The sequence below is a fragment of the Meles meles genome, chromosome 9 (assembly GCF_922984935.1).
Source record: "Meles meles chromosome 9, mMelMel3.1 paternal haplotype, whole genome shotgun sequence".
Lineage (NCBI taxonomy): Eukaryota > Metazoa > Chordata > Mammalia > Carnivora > Mustelidae > Meles > Meles meles.
Window position 1 is genome coordinate 8,523,753 of NC_060074.1, and position 23,302 is coordinate 8,547,054.

At 39.0% G+C, this 23,302-nt stretch overlaps 1 protein-coding gene across 1 annotated transcript in view; it reads right to left on the bottom strand.

Moving 5' to 3' along the window:
* The window catches only part of STK17B (serine/threonine kinase 17b), a 32,479-nt gene extending 10,180 nt beyond the window's left edge, over positions 1–22,299 (bottom strand). Inside the window, exons 1-4 of the mRNA XM_046019050.1 lie at positions 22,071–22,299; positions 13,338–13,506; positions 6,826–7,038; positions 521–665 (exon numbers count right to left, since the gene is read on the bottom strand). Coding sequence (XP_045875006.1) covers positions 521–665; positions 6,826–7,038; positions 13,338–13,459 — 480 coding nt within the window. The 5' untranslated portion in view covers positions 13,460–13,506; positions 22,071–22,299. The remainder of the gene's footprint in view (positions 1–520; positions 666–6,825; positions 7,039–13,337; positions 13,507–22,070) is intronic.
* Positions 22,300–23,302: the final 1,003 nt, after the last annotated feature.

Below are 23,302 nucleotides of genomic sequence, written 5' to 3' on the forward strand. Positions count from 1 at the left end.
ATGGAGAAAGGATAATAATATAAAAGTAAGTTTAAGTGGTATTTCAGGACTTGAGAAGTAAATGACCTGGATAGTCTTGGGGGTGGGGGGGGAAGAGCCAAACGACTAAAAGTCTCAAGGTAAAGATAAAGGACACTAGGGAGCAAAGAAACGAGGACTAGTAGGAGGTTATCTCCAGGGATGGAAATCAGACCAGAGTATTTCGCGGCTGCCCATCTTACAAGATGAGAAAACCCAGGGCGGAAGAGTGAGATGGAGCGGAGTGACTGAAGGATTGGAACATGGAGGGATGGTGGTTTTTAAGAACAGGGTGATTCATTTGCGCTCCTCGCAGGTAAGGTCTTCACCTCTCTGCCAATACAAGTTTCAGTCCGTGCAGCTCAGGGGAAACGAAGAGCCGCGCTGCAGTACAGAGCAGCGCGCCCCGCCCTTATTCCCGAGCCATCCCGGCTTGCAGTTACGCGCCCAGGAGCAGAAGTAGCAAAGACGTTGTGTTACTCAGAATCACATGTTACCTTACCTTCAAGTCAAGGTGTACAATGTTATTCTGATGTAGATAACAAACTCCTTCAAGTATTTGTTTAATGAGTCTGATAATGTCATTCTCAGAAACCATTTCTGCCAGCTCAGGTAAACACAAGTTGAAGATTTCTCCACCTGCAGCACTGAAATAAAATTCAAATAGTAGAAACTTGAAAAATCATTGACCTAAAAATGACTTTTAAATACTGTATAACTGTTATGTAAAAGACAAAGCTATCTAAACTTTAGTCTCTCGTATAGATACATACCCTTAAGAAATTGGGGGAAAGGAGGGTGGGAGAGATCTTTCAGGAAGAAAGTAAACGACAAGAATATTTCAAATTTTGAGTACCAATACTTGTATAAATAATAAAATTGAATTGCTTTATAATTCAATAATATTATAGTCTGCTTTAATGATGCAATAAAAATAATAGCTAACACTCTGAACTCAGCTTGGGCTCTTCATTTTATTCGTTTATATAGAGAGATAAATATCATCTCTTGATTCTCATGACAACCATGTGGGGTAGGTAGTTATTATTCCCATTTTACTGATGAAGAAACAAGTACAAAGAAGTTAAGCTACTTGTACAAGGTCACATGGTAAATGGGCAACTAGAATCTGAAGCTGTAGGATACGGGTGAAAATCTGCACTCTTGGGAGACAAACCATGGGAGACTGTGGACTCCTGAGAAAAAAACTGAGGGTTTTAGAGGGGAGGAGGGCGGGGGGTAGGTGAGCCTGGTGGTGGGTATTACGGAGGACACGTATTGCATGGAGCACTTGGGTGTGGTGCATACACAACGAATTTTGGAACACTGAAAAAAATGAAAAAGAAAAACAGAAAATCTGCAGTCTTAACCAATACCCTGTATTGCAGCTTCACAAATCTTTTATTATCTTTTTTAAAAAATTGAAAACCTAAAGAATGTTGACAAAGGCATAGAAAAAAGTCCCTAGGTTTGGAATCAAATAATATAAATATAAATCCCTACCAGCAATAAAACTTAGGATCAGTCACTTATTTGGCTTTTCCCATCTGTAAAACTGAATCAAAATCACTGAATTCAACAGATTTTTTTTTCCTGAGGATGAAATCTAAAAAATGCAAAAAAATCTAGGAGTTAACTCAATAAATTTATAAGGTATGTTTAAGAATATCTCAAGTAAAGCCCGTTCTGTGTGGTAAAACGGGAGAGTGTCTGGCATGTAGAAGGTGTTCAGTAAAAGTCTATTGAATGAATGAATGAATGAATGAATGAATGAGTGATGGAATAGACAGTCATTCTTCAGAGCGGCTGAAACTGAAACTCAGAAGTCTCACTGACTGTCAAGAGGAGAAGCATGTCATGTGTATTAGGAGCTCTAAGAAGAAACGGTAATGGCGGTCAGTCTGAGTCCACACCGAAAGTTACAGCACCGGCCCTTCACATCGCAGATGGAACTGGTAACTGAGCCGTCTCCACCGGTCTGTGCCAGGGAGAGGCTGCGGAGATTTGCTGCCTCGCACTTTACCATATTCCAGGAAGGGTGTGTGGCACAGCTCGTAAGGGACACTTGTGAAAACTCCCGTTATACTTACACTTCAAATTCCCCCAACTCCTGAAACTCTAAAACAATTCATAAAAAACTAGTACCTGTCTCAAGGTATCACAGTAAAGACAATTTCATTATTAAAAGGTTAGTTTGCTATAAAATTTATGGTTACAGGACTGAACTTGAAAATAACATATAGGAAGACAATATTGGAAATTCATGCAGCTAGTTAGCAGCAAAAAGTAACTTAACCTTTATGAATAGTTATATACAGATTACCCTCGGAGGTCTGCAGGTCAGATGTTTCCTTGTCACAGCCCTGCTCAGTCTCCTGAGGGAAGACGGACTTCCCAGGCCAGGCTGCCAGTGACACCCTTACTCCCTCCCTCTCTGGTTACACTATTTAGTTTGAATGAAACAAACCCTCTTAAAACAGAAAGTGGTCTATATGTTCCTGCAAAGACACTTCAGATAATATTACTCATGTAATCATAAGCAAATAAAATGAAGGGATGATGCTTAGGTTCTTAGAATGAGTTCTTTGCTCAACAAGAATTATTTGATAAGAAACAGATAAATAATCTGAAATATAAGAAAACTGTATAAAATATGGATTTTATCCCCTATTAAGATATGAAAACCCAGGGTATAAAAGTGAGATGGCGTAGAATGACTGAAGGATTAGAACATGGAGGAAGGATGGTTTTCAAGAACCTAGTGACTGATTTGAGCTGCTCATACGTGTGGTCTTCTCCTTTCTGCCAATACAAAATTCAGTCCATGTAGCACACATTCACTAAATTTAATTCAACTAGCCAGAGCTCTCCACTAATTCAAAAATTCAAAAAAATACAAGAAAAGCTAAGAAAAAGAATGTAAAGCTCTCTCTGGTGCCTGGGATGTATGAGGTAAGACAGCAGCAGGCTGCTTACAGGGGTACCTACTGAAATTCAAGACTGCCTGGATTCCACTCTGGCTCTGCTGCTAACCAGCTGCATAAATTAGGACAAAATGTTGCCTCTGTTTCCTTTACTGTAACACAATGATACATGATGAATAGTGATAGCTTCTGCTTCACTGGATTGCTATAAGAATTAAATTAGATAAGCCATATAAATTATTGGACACAATAGATGTTTTAGAGTTCAAAGCAGATATATAAATATTTATCACAGTGTCTGACACATGTAAATACTCAGTAAATATTAATTATTATTATAATGAGTCAACAAATTTTAATTCCAAGACTAGCGAACATCTAGCCTTTCTGAATCTGGGGCTTCTTACCCAGATTTTTAAAGGCAATTTAAAAAGTCCTTCCTAAATTAAAATTCATTTTTAGAAACATCATACCTATAAAAATGCACATAACGTATTCTTAAGTGGAAAAAAAAAAGTTACATTAGAGTACTCCCAAACTCACAATTTTATTTTAAAAAATAAGAATAATTTTAAACTACAGGAATATGCCATAAGAGTAACCACAATTTACATATGATTTCTATCTTCTATATCCTCTAAATTTAACACAATACATAGATTTACTTTTATAACCAGGAAAAGTATCCTAAGGGTTGTTTGTTTAAATAAAAAAAATCAAACAAATATTATGATTGCCAGCCAACCAGACTGTCTCGTCTTTTTCAGTTTGGCAAGCTGACCGATGTCTTTTGTAGGATTGCCATGTTTCCCATAAAAGAGGGATGTAGGTAGAGCTATGGAAAATGGAAAATCAGGAGGAGCTGAGAGGAGGGAAAGAACAGAGAACACAAGAAGCAAACTGCAGAAGTTAGCAGAAACTGGAAGCAGGGAGTAGTAGACAAGCAGCTGCTTTGTTAAAACAAGCCACCTTGGATGTGTTTTTCAAGTAGATGGACAAAATATGTAAGTGATTTCAATTCTATTTATCCATCAGAAAGTTCCGCACAGAAGAACCACATGGTCCTCTCAATTGATGCAGAAAAAGCATTTGACAAAATCCGGCATCCGTTCCTGATGAAAACGCTTCAAAGTATAGGGATAGAGGGAACATTCCTGAACTTCATAAAATCTATCTATGAAAGACCCACAGCAAATATCATCCTCAATGGGAAAAGCTTGCAGCCTTCCCGTTGAGATCAGGAACACGACAAGGATGCCCACTCTCACCACTCTTGTTCAACATAGTATTAGAAGTTCTAGCAACGGCAATCAGACAACAAAGAGGAATAAAAGGTATCCAAATTGGCAAGGAAGAAGTCAAACTCTCTCTCTTCGCAGATGACATGATTCTTTATATGGAAAACCCCCAAGACTCCACCCCCAAACTACTAGAACTCATACAGCAATTCAGTAATGTGGCAGGATACAAAGTCAATGTACAGAAATCAGTGGCTTTCTTATACACTAACAATGAAAATACAGAAAGGGAAATTAGAGAATCGATTCCATTTACTATAGCACCAAGAACCATAAGATACCTGGGAATAAACCTAACCAAAGAAGTAAAGGACCTGTACTCGAGGAACTACAGAACACTCATGAAAGAAATTGAAGAAGACACAAAAAGATGGAAGACCATTCCATGCTCTTGGATTGGAAGAATAAACATTGTTAAAATGTCTATACTGCCTAGAGCAATCTATACTTTTAATGCCATTCCGATCAAAATTCCACCGATATTTTTCAAAGAGCTGGAGCAAATAATCCTAAAATTTGTATGGAGTCAGAAGAGACCCCGAATTGCTAAGGAAATGTTGAAAAACAAAAACAAAACTGGCGGCATCACGTTACCCGATTTCAAGCTTTACTACAAAGCTGTGATCACCAAGACAGCGTGGTACTGGCATAAAAAAAGACACATAGACCAGTGGAACAGAGTGGAGAGCCCAGATATGGACCCTCAACTCTATGGTCAAATAATCTTCGACAAAACAGGAAAAAATATTCAATGGAAAAAAGACAGTCTCTTCAATAAATGGTGCTGGGAAAACTGGACAGCGATATGTAGAAGAATGAAACTCGACCATTCTCTTACACCGTACACAAAGATAAACTCGAAATGGATAAAAGACCTCAACGTGAGACAGGAATCCATCAGACTCCTAGAGGAGAACATAGGCAGTAACCTCTTCGATATCAGCCACAGCAACTTCTTTCAAGATATGTCTCCAAAGGCCAAGGAAACAAAAGCAAAAATGAACTTTTGGGACTTCATCAAGATCAAAAGCTTCTGCACAGCAAAGGAAACAGTCAACAAAACAAAGAGGCAACCCACGGAATGGGAGAAGATATTTGCAAATGACAGTACAGACAAAAGGTTGATATCCAGGATCTATAAAGAACTTCTCAAACTCAACACACACAAAACAGATAATCATATCAAAAAATGGGCAGAAGATATGAACAGACACTTCTCCAACGAAGACATACAAATGGCTATCAGACACATGAAAAAATGTTCATCATCACTAGCCATCAGGGAGATTCAAATTAAAACCACATTGAGATACCACCTGACACCAGTTAGAATGGCCAAAATTAGCAAGACAGGAAACAACATGTGTTGGAGAGGATGTGGAGAAAGGGGAACCCTCTTACACTGTTGGTGGGAATGCAAGTTAGTGCAGCCACTTTGGAGAACAGTGTGGAGATTCCTGAAGAAATTAAAAATAGAGCTTCCCTATGACCCTGCAATTGCACTGCTGGGTATTTACCCCAAAGATACAGATGTAGTGAAAAGAAGGGCCATTTGTACCCCAATGTTTATTGCCGCAATGGCTACGGTCGCCAAACTGTGGAAAGAACCAAGATGCCCTTCAACGGATGAATGGATAAGGAAGATGTGGTCCATATACACAATGGAGTATTATGCCTCCATCAGAAAGGATGAATACCCAACTTTTGTAGCAACATGGACGGGACTGGAAGAGATTATGCTGAGCGAAATAAGTCAAGCAGAGAGAGTCAAGTATCATATGGTCTCACTTATTTCTGGAGCATAACAAATAACATGGAGGACATGGGGAGATGGAGAGGAGAGGGAATTGAGGGAAACTGGAAGGGGAGATGAACCATGAGAGACTATAGACTCTGAAAAACAACCAGAGGGTTATGAAGGGGTGGCGGGGGTGGGGGGGTGGGATGGGAGGTTGAGGAACCAGGTGGTGGGTAATAGGGAGGGCACGTACTGCATGGAGCACTGGGTGTGATGCCAAAACAATGAACACTGTTATGCTGTAAATAAAAAAATAAAAATAAATAAATAAATTAAAAAAAAAAAAGAAAGTTCTGCACAACTCATCAACTTTCTATGCTACAAAGCAATGAAAATTTACTTACCGTACAACATCCCCCAAATGTTGTGTTGTCATTCAGTGTTTTTGTGTGTGAGCTGTTTTTTGTTTGCTTGTTTTTTTAAAGATTTTATTTATTTATTTGTGTGAGAGACGGAGCACAAGCAGGGTAGAGGGAGAGGGAGGAGCAGACTCCCCTGCTGAGCAGCGAGCCTGACGCAGGGCTTGACCTGGGATCATGACCTGAGCTGAAGGCAGACACTTAACCAACTGAGCCACCCAGGTGCCCCCTGTGTGTCTGCTGTTTAGTTTTTGTGTATGTGTGCGAATATTGGAATGTACATTATGTCCTAACATTTTATCAACAGAGATCTTTACCAGTTCTTGTCACACTTTTATCACTCCTGTTCTTGACATTTCAAGTCACCTTATCCACCATTTAAAATAAGTACAATAAATTTATTTAAGTTTATTAAAGTGTATACTTACTATTCCAGTACCAAAATAATTTCACTGGCATTTTCATAGACTTCATGAAGATTAATTACATGAGGACAAGACTTCGCCAATTCAAGTATGGCAATTTCATGTAGAATCTCTGCTCGACAATCCTGCCCTCTTCTTCTCTTTTTTAGAAATTTTGCAGCATATTCTTGGCCAGTAGATTTTGATATACACTGTCTAACCACAGCAAATTTTCCTCTGGGGAAAATGGAGATAATCAATTTTAATGTTTGCATAAAGAACAATATTAGTATAATACAGACACAGTTAAAACTTCAACTTGAGTTAATCCTTTCAAACAACTATGCCATTAAAAATTTATCTATTTTCTCTTAACTGAATCATATACTACATGTACTTTTATAAAATTCATAGTACTATCACATAAAAATGAAAATGGCAAATGTAATAACAGGATAAGAGAATTATATTTGTTCATCACTATTAATTCAATACATTATCATTGTAGGGGGACATCTTCTCTGCATATCAACACCATGCCATATTCTTGATGTAAATTTTTGTGTTTAAATATCATAACAATCCTCTATAGTAAGTGATATTCCATTTTACAGACCCCAGAGAGTATACGTATTTTGGTCTACTTCCAAAAACTGTACCCTTAATAGAGTACCACATTAACTCTCTAATCAAAATAGCTTCCTTCAAAAACAAAAAATTAAAATGAGTATTTGACATTTAATTTTCTTAGTGTAATCACTTTGCCTTTCTTTTTTTTTTTTTTAAATTTTATTTATTCATTTGACAGAGAGAGATCACAAGTAGGCAGAGAGGCAGGCAGAGAGGTGGGGTGGGGGGAAGCAGGCTCCCCGCCGAGCTGAGAGCCCAATGTGGGGCTCGATCCCAGGACCCCAGGATCACGACCTGAGCAGAAGGCAGAGGTTTTAACCCACTGAGCCACCCAGGCGCCCCTCACTTTGCCTTTCAACACTACTTTTAACAGTCTTTGAAGTTTTCTATCATTAATTTAGCAGTGGTTTTTACCAGTAAATAATCTTAATATTGTCCAGTGGTCTATGAAGCCTGTAACAGATATCAAAGGTATATGTATCCAGAAATACTTCATGATCAACTAAGAAAATTTAATAGTTATCAATAGCTACCCATTAAAATCATGTTTATCACTTTAAGAATAAGTATGTGTTTAGCTCTTTCCAAAAGAAGTGCTTAGCATCTCAGCAAGAATTTTAAAAGATACCGGGAAATGTGTATTCTAAGCCTATATATCCCCAAGACCTAGTTTCCCCAAAGACCTTAAGCTATTTTGAGTAAGACTATTTGAAGAAACTAATAAAGCCTACTGACTGCCTACTCAAAAAAATGTACACATGGGGCGCCTGGGTGGCTCAGTGGGTTAAGCCGCTGCCTTCGGCCCAGGTCATGATCTCGGGGTCCTGGGATCGAGTCCCACATCGGGCTCTCTGCTCAGCAGGGAGCCTGCTTCCCTCTCTCTCTCTGCCTGCCTCTCTGCCTACTTGTGATCTGTGTCTGTCAAATAAATAAAATCTTTAAAAAAAGAAAAAAAAATGTACACATGCCCTTAAATAGAAAATTTACATACGATTCCACAGGGTTTTTAGATTTCAAAGCCCATCTACAAATCTTCAAAACCTGAGTCCAAGGGATCCAAAATTAAGAACCTGTATCCTAAGGCTCAAAACACTTTGTAGGTACTAACAAATGAGGTATAAATAAAGGGTCTTCAGAAAGGGTCTTCAGAAAGGGTTTTGTTCCACAACCCTTCTTTCCCCAATTCTACTTCTAACACAGCATATCAGGTGCCTGGCAAGGAAAACTTGGTGTTTGGGGTGGGGATGGGGGACAAAATAAATTGCTTGATTTCATTTTACTTGCTATTCTCAAGGGTCAGGATGACAAAGGTACCTATTCTTTATTTTCCAAATTTCTTCTATATTGGTGTCAGTGAAAAGCACTGGAAACCAATCTGGAAAAGTATAGCTACTAACACCAAAAAAAAAAAAAAAAAAAAATAGTGACCAAGCTATAATCTGACTCTTCTACATTGACCAAAACTACATCAGCTCAATAAATTTGCATGCACAAACCTGATTCTTAGAACTTTCCTTTAAGATTTGGAATGTCTAATTTAAACTATAAGGTATTTTTTGACTGTATGGCAAAAGCAATACAGATCAATGTATTTCAATGAGCACACAAAAAGGTCATCAGTCTCTACTTTGTATTCAAACCACCCATGTTTATAGATTTTATACTGGATAAATTAAATCAGACTAAGATTAAATGGCTCCTGAAAGCCTATGGAATTGGAGTGCCAAGAATTAAACTACGGAAGGTGAATCCCTAGCTTTCTCTTCTAACCACTGCAAAACAATTTCTCTCTTTAAGATAGTTTTTTTTTTTAAGAAGTACAACTCACTTCTGCCAATTCTCACTTAGATTTAGAAGTGAAAACATGTCTAAAACAGAAAGGAAATTTTGGGTTTTATGAAGAAATTCATCTTGTAAAACTTAGTAAACAGAAACTAGTTAGCCAAGAAAACTGTCCATCTGAAAACAAAACAAAAAACAACCAGTTTATACTACCAATTGTGATAATTAAACTCTGCTCTAATTTTGCAATTATATTTGCAAGCCAGAATTTTCTCAAGAACAATGAGCAAAATTAACTAGTAACACTGTTTATCTAAATTCTTTCGTGTATTCTTATGAGGCTTTCTTAAACAGGTACACAACTCATTAATCCAGTACAAAGGTGACCAAATGATATTGGTAATTATTTATCTGTCAGTATTTATGACTAAGTAAAAGCCCCATGAGGGTAGAGACTCTGTCTGTCCCAATCACTACAGTTATTATAAAATCTACACGTTGCTAACACATAACAGGAACTGAAACACCTGTTGAATGAATGCAGGAGTTATGACGCACCTCCTACAAGACCATATACCGTGCTATCTTGGGTCCTGTGCTTAAAGCATTTATATTTTTTCAGGCTTTTTAAAGATTCCAATAACATTGTACATATATATTCATTAATACACTGTTAATTACCATAATTATCAGATGATTTAGGAAGAAAAAAGTATTTGTTTCCCATTATAAAATGTTAATTGTGGTTTAGAAGTATAAAAACAATCTTTTACATACATTATGTTCCTACATCAAATTTAACAGAAATATTTAAGAAAATTAAAAACCCTTAACAATAATACTTAATTCATACCCTAAAAAGGCAAAGCTGACTAGATTTCCCAGCAGTGAAAAAGTCTAGTAGTTACCCTTCTGCATTCTAGAATAGATAATAAAATGTGAAGGAGGGGGGCAGGGTAAACCAAAAAGGAAGCTGACGTCTATTTCTGCATCTGCCTCACCCTTCTAACCACAAGAAGTCTTAAAGAACCTTGCCTTGGTTGGGGGAGGGGTGGAAAAAAACTTGCCCAACATGTTAAAAAACAGGAACAATGTTAAATTTTTTGAGAACAGTCTAAAATAAACTGTAAACTTTTACATATTTTCTTTTAGTTTGCTAAAGGAAAATAAATTCTTATAAACTATCTTGAAATTAATTTAAAAAACAGGTGATTTGGAAAGATCAACTTGATTTACGAAGAACTTTGTAGTTCACTACATGCTTGAATTATGTTTACATACTTTAAAATGTAAAGCCTCAGGAAAAACAATATTATAATCTTAATTTTCATTTTACATTACTATTGTATATTAAGATTGGTAACAATATTAGAAGAGCTTAAAGGAAGTTATTGGTCATGAAAGATTATGATTTCCAATTGATCAAGTTTTACTAATTAGAATTACTTGTATTTACCACATGACTCATACCAATTTAAAGAATAACGTTAGGTCTCTTTCCTAAAGATATTAGTAAACTGAATATTATTAGCAAACTGAATTTGTTTTAATAAGATTCTATCATGAGTTTTTGCCTTAAAATGTTAAAAAATATACCTGATTCAAGTTAATGCTTTTTATTTATGATAGTACCTCATTTATAAAATCATTTAGAATTATTAACAATGTCCTCCTCAAAGTTTAAGTTCTCCAAAACTCCCAAAGTAAAAAACATATTTTGTAGACTTTCAGCCACATGATATCCCTATTTTGCAAAGTTAGCTTAATAAATGTATGTACATATACCCATCAAAATAGTAATTTAGAAATATAAAAAAAGAATACCCTTTAATGTGTGTACTGTTCAAGGCTTTCATAGTCAGTTACCTGTTCAGCAGTTTCCCAACATTTTTGCAATAGAAGGAAACTTGGAGACATCTAGTCCACCCTCTCCTCTTAATGAAAAGGAAATCACACAACTAAGTATATCACACAACTTTAGATCCAGAGTAAAGACAGGTCAACTGACTTCCAGTTTAATGTTTTTTGTTAATATAATATATATGGTATATATTTCACATACCCGTTTTTTAAAAAGGAAAGTAAACTCCTAAGAGAATCTTAAGCTACCTCAATAAAGCTTTACAGTAATCTAGATGTTAAGATATTGACAATAGTGTCCACTCTAGGCCTTCTTAAGACTGACGATGAAAAATACGCAGTGGTCCAGAGGAAGGTAACTAGATCAAAGATGGTTGTCTGGAAATTAGGTCATAAGATGAACATTTAAGGAAACTAGCAGTGTTTAACCATATTCAAATCTCTGAAGGATTTTCACATGGACATTACATGCAGCTACAAAAGAAAAACTACGTCTACTGGGTAGATGTTAGCAGAGCAGAAAACAGAACCTTCTGTGCCTCCAAGGTACCCACAATATGGAACAGACACATTTGAGTTAATGAGTTCCCCATCACTGCAGCATTCAAATTGAAGCTGGATAAACAGCTTGTCAGGAAAATCGTAGGAAAGACTGCTGCACAAAGAATTATAGCAGAAGACCACTGACCACCCAAATCCTTCCAATGTAAAGATTCTATAACTATTCCATGTAAGACATAAGCAACTAAAAGAAACTGATTCCTCCTGTTAAAATGCAGAGAAATAGGGGCGCCTGGGTGGCTCAGTGGGTTAAGCCTCTGCCTTCGGCTCAGGTCATGATCTCAGGGTCCTGTGATCGAGCCCCATATCAGGCTCTCTGCTCAGCAGGAACCTTGCTTTCCCCTCTCTCTCTCTCTGCCTGCTTGGGATTTCTGTCGGTCAATAAATAAATAAAATCTTTTTAAAAATAAAATAAAATAAAATGCAGAGAAATAATTACAGATTTAGAATTAAATAATTTCTTAGAAACATTCTGGAAAGTTTGAAAACTGTATCTTTCAATACACCATTAAAGCACTAAATATTTTGCATATAAAATTAATTAAATAAATATGCTAGGAATTACGAAAAATGCTTTCACATTTAGTTCTTAGTTTAATGAAGTACGTATTATCAACCTTATTTGCAAACAAAAGACTGCACCCAACATCTGACAAGTCTAGGACTTGTTGTTACCGGTCATGTAAAAGATCACCAAGAACAGAATTACTTTTCAGGGTTCAGTCAGCTTTTATTTCCACACTGAGATTTTCAAATACAAAAATCAATCATACTAGCTTCCTATACATCTATCAATACAAACATGGACATAGTAAACCATATGAATTTAAGATGAGCAAACATCTGTCTCCAGAACTACAACCAAACTGAAGACTGAAACAGATCACCATCTTTCAACTCTTTGTTAAATGTCTTTTAAGTTCAAGGATGCTAAACATTTAACAAATAACTTAGTATATCTTTACAACGTGTGTATATATTTAAATGGCAATAGTCTCATAATCTCAGGTCATCCCTTGGCCTTAACACTCTAGTTAGGCCAAAACAGATCAGTATTAGTGTTAAGTACAGTGTTTTACTTACAGAACATGCATTCTTCATCATACAGAATTATATTATCAAATATGAGTTAATTCTTTTTGTTTAATTTAGGAAAAAAGAGGAGGATACTCTCATTTATGTTTTTAGCCCAGCACAATATCCTAGGAATTTAAAAAAAATTTTTAACAAAAATTGATAGCATTCTACTATAGCAATCTAGTTCACAATTAGATTAACTAATTTAATCCTCATAACAACCATGGAAGGTAGATACGATTACCTTCATTCCCACCTCTCAGATGAGGAAATTATAGTATTAAGAGGTACAGAAATTAAATCGAAGTCACAAAGTTTGGAAATGGCAGCGCCAATTTGGACTCGGCAATCTACTATTCTAAGCTCTCTGTTTCCATGCACAGCCTCCAGTGAGAACCCCAACCTCCTCTCAGGGCTCTGAATCTGGTGGGATATATCATATAAACTCACTAACTCCCTATAGATTTGATTTCCAAATCAGTTAAGACTAGACCTTTATAATAACAGCAGAGATGATGATTTTCTTTTTAATCATTTTTAAAATGATCAAGTGAATTTTATAGAACTATAGACCGAGAAATCCAAAATTTAATTTAAACAGAAAACACGTTATAAAATGTCCTTACCGTCCCAGCTCTTTAGATGTAAGTGTATAAAAATTATTAAAGTTTTCCATTTTCATTGGAGTTTGAGGAGTTGTAGTTAGCAAGCCTGAAATACTTCGGCAATCAAACCTTCTCCTCGACATGTTTGATGATGACTCCCAGATATGCTTCTTTAGTCACTTATTTTTACCTGTTTAAGAAAAGAGAAGACACAGGATATAACTTAAATGCAATTAAGAAAAAAAAAAAAGATGTTATCTCAGGCACACAGGATGTACATTATATTTTACAGCTCCAAATATAGTTATAAGGTACAACCAAAAAAAGAAAGAAAGATAGATTGATTTAAATAGCACATTCTCTCTCTGTTTCTCTGTCTACTTTTGATCTCTCTGTCAAATAAATTTTTAAAAAATCTTTTTAAAAAATAAAGGGGGTGTCTGGGTGGCTCAGTGGGTTAAGCCTCTGTCTTCTGCTCAGGTAGTCTTGGGATTAATTCCCACATTGGGTTCTCTGCTCAGCAGGGAGTCTGCTTCCCCATCTCTCTGCCTACTTCTCTGCCTATTTGTGATCTCTCTCTGTCAAATAAATTAAAAAAGAAAAAAATTTAAATAGCACATTCTACCCAGAAGGAAGGGAGGAAAAAAAAAAAGCACACGCATAAATTCTATTACCTCTATGGTACTTGAACTAACTTACTGATTTTATTTCAGAATAAAACTACTCTAAAAATCTTCAAGACCTCCCAAATTCTTAAATAATATAAGTTTAATACAAGCAATCATTCAATTTCATTTTTAAACTCTCATTCTTTAAAGTTATAGCTTCACATAAGATTTTAACATAGCAAGGTAATGATTATTCATTTTAAATTTAATTTTACATAGCCAAATTTGGTAATGAATTCACATTTTGTGAGTTATTTTACTGACTTCTGAAAGACTACAAGAAATAGAACTTATTTAACAGACTACCTACATTTCAATATAACTTTGGCTATTCTAGTGGGATGAAGGGAAATGAAACTTTGTGATTTACTTTGCATTTCTCTAATTACTACTGAGGAAAGCTTCAATTCTGCTTCCTCTAAAGTATGGATTATAATAGAATCTATCTTACACAGCTCTACGGATTAAGATTAAAGCATGATGTACTCATGCAGAATGACACTGTACAGTGCTAATCATGAGAGTACATCATGATTTTTCAGTAAGTAAATATTGTTAATATTCTACCCAAAGATACGCTCTACACCATTCTGGCTGTTGGTAAGAAGTTGTACTGTTTCCATATACAAAACTCTCACCACAGGTTAGCTTAAACTCAACTCTTAAAATTCTGCCCTTTTTTGCTGTGTTTTGATAAACTATTTTTGTACTTAATTAGATCTGATGGCGTGCAATTACAATGGTCATATATTCCTCTCAGAAAAATCAAAATAGTTAGCCATTTCTATGCTCAATCTACTTTTTTCCAGGTCATCTTTGGGTTTTGACAGTTTTTTTCCATGTCTGCTTATTTTTTTTAAAGATTTTATTTATTTATTTGACAGAGAGAGCTCACAAGTGGACAGAGAGGCAGGTAGAGAAAGAGAGGAGGGAAGCAGGCTCCCTGCTGAGCAGAGAGCCCGATGCGGGGCTCGATCCCAGGACTCTGGGATCATGACCAGGCACCCCTCCATGTCTGCTTATGATTGCATTTGTATTATACATACATATATACAGAAACAAGGGATGTACCTATATCATGGATACAAATTGGCCTACATTCCCAACACTGTCCATCAATCAGGTCTTGGGAAATATAAGAAATACATGTCAAGTTCAATCATAGAGACAGAGTATAAGCTCTTGATTCTGAGATGTTCACTTCATCTAGATTCTAGAATCTAAGGTCTTTATCTCATGCTGTAAAATATCAGCTACAAAGTGATCTATTCATAAGAACCCTAACAGAACTAATTTTTTGAGTATTTTCTGCTCTCAAGTTCCCAAAGAGTCAACATGGATCACAGATGTAGTGAAAGATTTATGCTCAGTGAAATAGGATTTATAATAATGAAAAAAACAAACTTGTTCAATAAATGGACCCCAAAGTCCAAAAAGTGTTTAAATATACCTAAATAATAGGATACTATATACTCAAAAATCATGCTTTCAAAGACTGTTTTTAACTCCTATGATATTAAGTGAAAAAAGGAAGACAGAAAAAATATATACACTATGATAATCTTGTGGCAGAAATATAAAAACAAATAGAAGAAAAGACTGGAAAACTAGGACAAAATGTTAACAGCAGTTATCTCTGACTGGGGGATTATGGCAGTACTTATACTTTCCTGGTATTTAAAGTATCTACACTAAGTAGGTACTACTTCACTAATAGGCAAATAATTAGCAAATACCCTTGGATAAAAAAGATGGCTGTGAATATATATGACTAGACTCTGAACGCAGAAACCTACCCAGTTGCAACAGCAAAATTTATCTCTTTACACATTAAGGGTTTACTTGGCTATAGGTTAAAGAGCCATTATTGCTCAATTTTTTTTAAGGCCTCAGAGTTTTCTCTGCATTTATATAGAGCAGATGGCATTCACTATCCAAGTAATATGTCAGTTCTAATGCAGAGACCATATTAGCATTCAGGGTAAACACCAAACAAGAATTAATGCCTTGTTTAATACTGGATAGAAAAGACAATTTAACAAATTCTGATTAATGTTATAGTTACAATTCTATATAATGAATAACAATTTGTAACTTTAAAATATAAACTTTTATTATGAGTCTCACTTGTGAGAATCTAGACTTATCCTGGGACCTCCTTCCCTCCCAAAATCTAAAATGTGATATCCAAATATACATATAAATACTGTTTTATAATACCTACTATTCGGTTATGTTAGAATGAAAAAGAGCTGGCCTTTAAAGTATTGATAAGATAATAGTAAAACAAATAGGCCCTTGTTAAATCAAGCTACTTGAGAGTATTTCCTAACACTGGACATTGTCTTGTGTTTAACTTTTTACCCTAACAAATTTTCCTCCCCTTACATGTACTGTTGGTCATCATAATGCTGAATATACCCTAGGCATTTTTATGACTCTAAATGTAGCTGAAAACAGCAGTGGGCAATCAGCAGTTCTTTTAAATACATGTTAATACAAAAATAATTTTTTGAATTGTGATACACTTTACTCTAGCTGGGAATATGGTGAAATACCAGCTAGGTCTCAGAATAAAGAGCGAGCACATTTCTGAAAACAGAACATTACACTTACCTACTTACTGTTAAAATAACGGGATTACAGACTGCTTAAGGCATGCCTATAGCATCCTGTAAGTTTATTTTCCTTCTGTTTACTGATCCCGAACAAGTTGTCACAGCCTAGATATTTTTCCATTTCCTCTCCTTTGGCCAATTTTACTTATAATGGAGCATGAATGTTACACTTTGTCCAAACCCTCCACAAACATCTGGCTGCCTGTCACATGAGGTTTAACCCTTGGGTACGTGAAGGTTTATCAGTCAACCGTCTCCTCTGTGTGTCTTCCTGAATTCCCAAACAATTTCTCTTTACCTCCAACAATTCCAGACCTTTTGTTTTCGACTACAATTCACACAACTGATTCTAAATTACCAATATGTCTCATTCTATTTGAAATTCATTTCATAACACTTTAAAAGGCTATACTAATAAAATCTTAAGGGACTTAGTAGGTAAATGTGTTTGTGTGTGTGTATAGAGGTACATAATTATAGACACAATCAGGCACTAGAAACAGTAAGAGGGTACTAGAAGGCAAGATAAAATTAAGCTTCCAAGTATACAGTACCTCAAACTTATTCTCAAATATTTTTCTTTTATTAATTCCTATCACAATAATTACAATAAGAATTCAGATATGGATCAGTGAAGGAAGTAACAGAGGAAATGTTAGGCTTGATGTGGACCTTACTTACTTGAAGGGAGACAGCACTGTGATGTGATTTGTAAGACAAAACAGTCCCTGTAAAACCTTTAAAGAGCTCTATTTAAAAAATATTCATTACAATATTCATTTTGAAGTTATCAATAAAAATGTTTTACAGATATAGGATATAGCATATACAATATATGAAAACATTTAGAGAATTGTCTGCTTTGATCGCTTCATTTCATCGCTACCCAGTATCTATGAACTAAAGCCCCTACTGCATGATATACAAAAGGCTTTGAGGCCAGGTACATACCAGTTTCATTTCCTGCCACATTCTCTTTTTTTTCCCCTCTACATCTCTGTTCTACTTTTCTGCTTGAAATGTTCTTTCTACTTTTCCTTAAATGGCTAAGTCTTCTCATACACCCTTCGTATCTCAGCATAGAAGGTCACCTCACCCAGGAAGCTTTGCCTAAAACCCACAGGTTGGTTTAAATGCCTCTCCTTTACCTTTCAAACAAGAGGAACAGGAGGACCCTCAACATACTTCTTTACTTCAACATGTAACATGTTAGACTACAATTCTCTTTAGTGTCTAAAGGGCAACAACATTTGTTTTGTGTCTAAATTCCTAATGGGGTATCTGGCACCCGGTAGGAATTTTTTTTAATGTTTCATGAACTGAGTTATAAGAATTACGAAATACAGCAACAAGGGTTTTTAGGTGAATCTCCTATCTTCAAGGGTTCAGCAAAACTTGAGGTTCATCTTGAAATTACAGTATTGGAGCTTCAGCGCCTTAGTCTCTGCTGAATCAATATTTGGCTAAATAAAATAAGAAATGTTCTAAATTGCTATTAGAGAATATCAGTTCTAAATGGGATTGCCACAAAGCCTAGAAATATGGATAACAATATTTTATCATATATTGTAATTTAATACCAACAGACCATTTGTTTTGTATTTACCTGTCTTTCCAGACTAGGTGACCACCCGTTTTTATGTGAATAACAACTTCAGCTAAAAATATCAGTATTTTAAAAGCTATCTCATTCACGAAATTCAGGTATTTGTCCTGCTAAGGACTGACAAATCTACATGATCATGAAGTAAATTCAAAAAGCAACAGCAAATGAAGAAAGGCACAAGACTGGGGAACCTGGGTGACTCAGATGGTTAAGCATCTGCCTTCATCTCAGGTCATGATCCCTGGGTCCTGGGGTCCAGTTCCCAGCTCAATGGGGAGTCAGTGCGCTTCTCCCTCTGCCTCTCTCCCCTGCTCATGCTCTCTCTCAAATGAATTAATAAAGTCTTAAAAAAAAAAAAAGTACAATATTATAGGGAAACAGCTCCTTTGTATGTCAGCATTTTATAGCTACCAAGTTTTCCCTAGGAAAGAGAGGAACTGGAGATTTATCCAGCATCCATCAATATACGGAAAGAACTTTCTGCAAGTGTGGCAGAAGAATCCATTTTTAGTCACTGAACAGAAATAAAGGTATTAGTGTAGAGATAAGGATGAAGATAATTTTCAATTTCCAGGAAGAGACTATATTCCTTCTACTAATTGTATTCTAAAACAGGTTTTGTTTGTTCATTTGCTTCTAAAGATTGAATAGGAAGTCAAGAATTTAATTATTTGAAAATCACAAAAGGGAGCCAGCTAACTCACTCTAGCCCAACCAGTCAGTACACACAACCCAAAGGCTGAAGTTCCAGGTAACAACCCCAGGCCTGATTCTATGCCTTCCTTCAGAAGGAAAATTAAACCCTGTAGTTGTGAACCAGGATAGGAAGAGGTTGAAAAACAGAAATATAGTGGACCAACAAACACACAGTGCTCGTCGTTCATCAGATGGCAAATTAAGTTTCTATTGTAAAATAAAGTACTGTTTACTGACTGCACTGCTGAAGTACTGTTTGCTCAGTAGCCATTACAATGTAAAATGGGATATGACCCTTTAAGGATTTAAAGATGAAACTACCATCTCACTGTTAATATCAAAATTTGTAAATGCTTCAAGTATAACTATGCCTTCTTTGGGTGAAGAAGTTGCAAAGGGTCAGGGATGCACCAAAATACACATATAAATATTAGAAGAAACTGATTAATTTAGATGTTTAAAGTGGCATTGAAGTTCAAGGTTAAATGTTATTGGAAAAAATGATAAATAAATCAAAGAAATTTTTTAAAATTTAACTAAATAGGTCTTGTGCTTGCTTCGGCAGCACATACACTAACTAAATAGGTCTTGAAAACTGCAGCATCACCGCATACATTAAAAAATTTGTAACTTAATTTATAAGCAAATTTGTTAATTGAAAGAGTCAAAGAAATATCCTTTGAAAACAATCTATCATAGAATATAAACTACTTAAAAATAAAATCATAGAATTTTGTCATCAATATGGTGGCAAACTAAAGCAACTAAAATACTTAAAGTGTTCCCAAGGGGAAAGGAAGTTCATAAATGACTGTTAACGTTTCCCACAGAATGCAAAAGAATTCTTAAACAAACAAACAAACAAACAAACAAAACAAGGATCAAAATCCTTTAAAAGCAGTAAATCTAAGAGCACTGTTCTTAGCTGCAAATTTTGTATACAGGAAATATGCACTACAATATATTACACATGCAATTTTGAGACAATTTTAGGATTTAGTAAAAGTGTTAGGAATTGATTTCCTTGATTCATGGATTTTAAATTAGGTCTCTTGATCTAATTTGACAAATTTTTGATAAGGATGGTCTCTCATAAAAATCAGAGTCAAAACAAAGTTTTTAAAATATGTATAAGTATTTACTTAACACCAGTAAAGCACTGCCAATGCAAGCTTAAAAATAAAATTGTTTGATTAGAAACATGCCATAAAATGCTTGTGTCTTGGGGTGCCTGGGTGGCTCGGTGGGTTGGGCCGCTGCCTTCGCTCCGGTCAAGGTGTCAGGGTCCTGGGATCGAGCCCCCCACATCGGGCTCTCTGCTCAGCGGAGGGCCTGCTCCCCCCCCCCACCCGCCCGCTGCTCTGTCTACTTGTGATCTCATTCTCTCTGTGTCAAATGGATAAATAAAATCTTAAAAAAATGCTTGTGTCTTCTTCAGATTTGTTATTAATGTGCTGCCACGGTGATCAATTAGTCAAGGTCTGACTTTCCTAGAAACTGATTCTGTCTTAACCAACTTGGAATTCACTACTCAGAGTACAAGAGCAACACAGCCATTCTGTCCACACACACAAAAGAAATACTTTAAAATTCCTACACAAGTTTTACTTTTAACACTTAAATATATTGCCATGTAAATATATTTCCCTTCGATTTTAGACCCATAATTTAGTAAATGATCTAACATGCATACTATGTACCTCAAAAATAAAGCTTTTAATAACTCCACTTATTAAAGCGTCAGAAAATTTAAGAAAAAACGAAACATCTCACAGAAGGACGGATGGGGAAGAGGTCTTACATGAGGGCACTGTTTCTATGGACCAGCTTTCTCAGAAATACAAAGTTCTACGGTGATGTTAACAAAAACAGTAGAGGCAGTTGAAAACTACTTCTGGACAGTTCCCTGCACACCCATAAAACAGTGTATCAATGAGGAAAAAGGGTGTACTACCCTGGCCTTTAACAAGCCCGCGCCGGTGGGCTCCTCCCGCGCGCTCAGGACGCCGGCCCCGCGCGCCCCGCGCCCGCGGCCCACCCCGCGCTCCGCGCACGCGTCTCCGAGACGGCGCTTAAAGGGGCCGCGCCAGCGAACGTCACGGCGGGCTCCGCGCGGCGCGGGTCCGGGAGGGGAACAGGACGCCGGCCCAGCCGTGACTGCGATACACACACCTAATATCGGGAACTCGGACCAGCATGGGGCTGTATTTTTAAGTGTATTTTTCCTTCTTAATTTGAATTTGCAGGTCTGGGTCTCCCCCCCGGCCCATCACCGACGGGGGAGAGCAGCTGCCCGCGGCCGCCCGCACGGGGTCCCCGCCGGCTTCGCCTCCACCTATCCCTCTCGGGGAACCCACCCGGGGCGCCTTCCCCGCAGTACGACAAAGAGCCGCGCGAACTTCCACAGTCACCGCGGAGCTGTGTTGCTTCAGGGTGGCTCGTGCGCACGGGGGGCATTTACCCGGCGTCAAAACCACACCGGATCGCTGAAGTTTACCGAAAGAACTGAAACTCGTCCGCGCTCTCGGGGGCTGTACAGTACTGTTCCCGAGCGGCGACTGCACGTGCCCCACAGGACGAGCCCAAACTTTGTGGGGACGGAAGGCGGCCGCGAGCGGGACGCGTCCACCAGTCCAGACGCGAACGCGTCCCGTGGCCACCACAGCTGTGCACCGGAGAGGGTCAGGAAGGACCACAGCGACGCGACGTGGAAAGGGGCGCGGGCCAGCCGCGGGCGACGGGAGCCCCGCGGGACGCAACCGGGGAGAGGCCGGGCCGGGGGCGACGGCGCACACGCAGGCACACACACGCACGCACGGACACGCGCCCCCACTGAGGGGGGCTGGGAGGACCGCCGCACGCCCCAGCCCCGAACCCCAGCGGAGCAGCGAGGCAGGACTCCAGCCGGGGAGCGGCGGGGAGCCGGGACAGCCGGGCCACCTGCCGGGCGGCGGACCCGAGTCCACTCCATCGGGCCGGGGATCCGGGTTCTGAGGAGACCCCGAATCCGCCCACACTGCCGGCATCCCTCCTCCGGACCTCTCCCGCGTTAGGGGCTGGGGGTCCCCGCACCCAAGAGAAAGGGGGCGGGCTCAGGGTCTCAGAGTCGCAGCCCCGAGCCCACCCACCAGCAGGACCGCGGTCGCGCGAAGCGAAAGACACTGACCGCTCGGGCCGCAGCAGGTCCTCTCGGGGCTGCCCCCTCCAAGGGGGCTCCCGTCCCGCCCCGCGCCGGTGGCCACCGCACGACTCGTTCTCCAGCTCTAGCCCAGTGAGGCGCCAGGTAGCTCCGAGCGTGGCAGGACCCACTTTTACTCCTCTGGACAACGGCCAACAGCGTGACCTGTACCCCTGTGAGGTGGCTCCCGGGACGGCAGGGCAGACGCTGACCCGGCTTACAGTTGAGGTTTGAAAACTGCAGCCGCGTTGCGGGGCCGTGCTGTAAGCTGGACCCCACCCCCCAGGCCGGGAGAGCCAATCCGAGCGCGCACAGAGGGCGGGGCTGTCACGTGACGGCTGGGGCGGGGCTCCGGCCGCAGCGCGTGCTGAGGGGCGGGTTTGGGGGGCGGTGCCTAGAGCCGGGAGGGGGTGTGGCCCGCGCGGGCGGAGGCCGGGCGCAGTGGCGGAGCAGGTGGGGCACAGGGGTAACTGCGGCGAGGGAGGGGGGAGACGGGCGCTCGCGGCCGCGGTTGAGCCGCCGGCTGTAACTTCGACTAGGTGCGCGGTTCTCCGCCTTCAGAGCGGTCAGTCCGCGAGGCGTGAGTATGTGCACACTGCAAAGAGGAGGAAATAACGTTAGTCCAGCGGCTCACTCGTTCCCAGACTTCTGGACCCACCGGAGACGGGCTTTCTGACCCTCCCTAGTCACCTTCCCGAGACGTGACAGCACCCCGAGAGCGGAGGCCCAGTTCGCGTCAGCCTGGCCAACATCAGCACCACTTGGTTATGGAGCCCGAGCCCCGCTGCTGCAGTTCGCCCGAGGAAGCGGAGGGCGTCCTGAGGCCGGGCTGTGAGGCGAGTCTGAAGAGGGCGAATTGCAGATTTTCCGTGTAGGGCGCTAAATCGAGAGACGAAAGCCCGCAGCGGCCGCTCAGGATCCGTCGTCCCTTGAAGAGAATGAAAAGGTTGCAAGTTCTGTGCAAGACACGATGGAATTTTTTTAAAATATGTATAATCTAGGATTGGTTGCAGAGTGTATTTACAGTAATTGTAGAAGATGACTAGGAAAATACATGGGGAGAGAAATAGTTCTCTTTCAAAAGACTCACATTCGGACAATATTTGTTTACTCATTTAAGATTTCTTTATGCTAGAGAGAGAAAGTGTGTGAGCGTGAGAAGGGGCAGAAGGAGACGGGAAGAGAATTCTCGAGCAGATTCCCGCGGAGTGCTGAGCCAA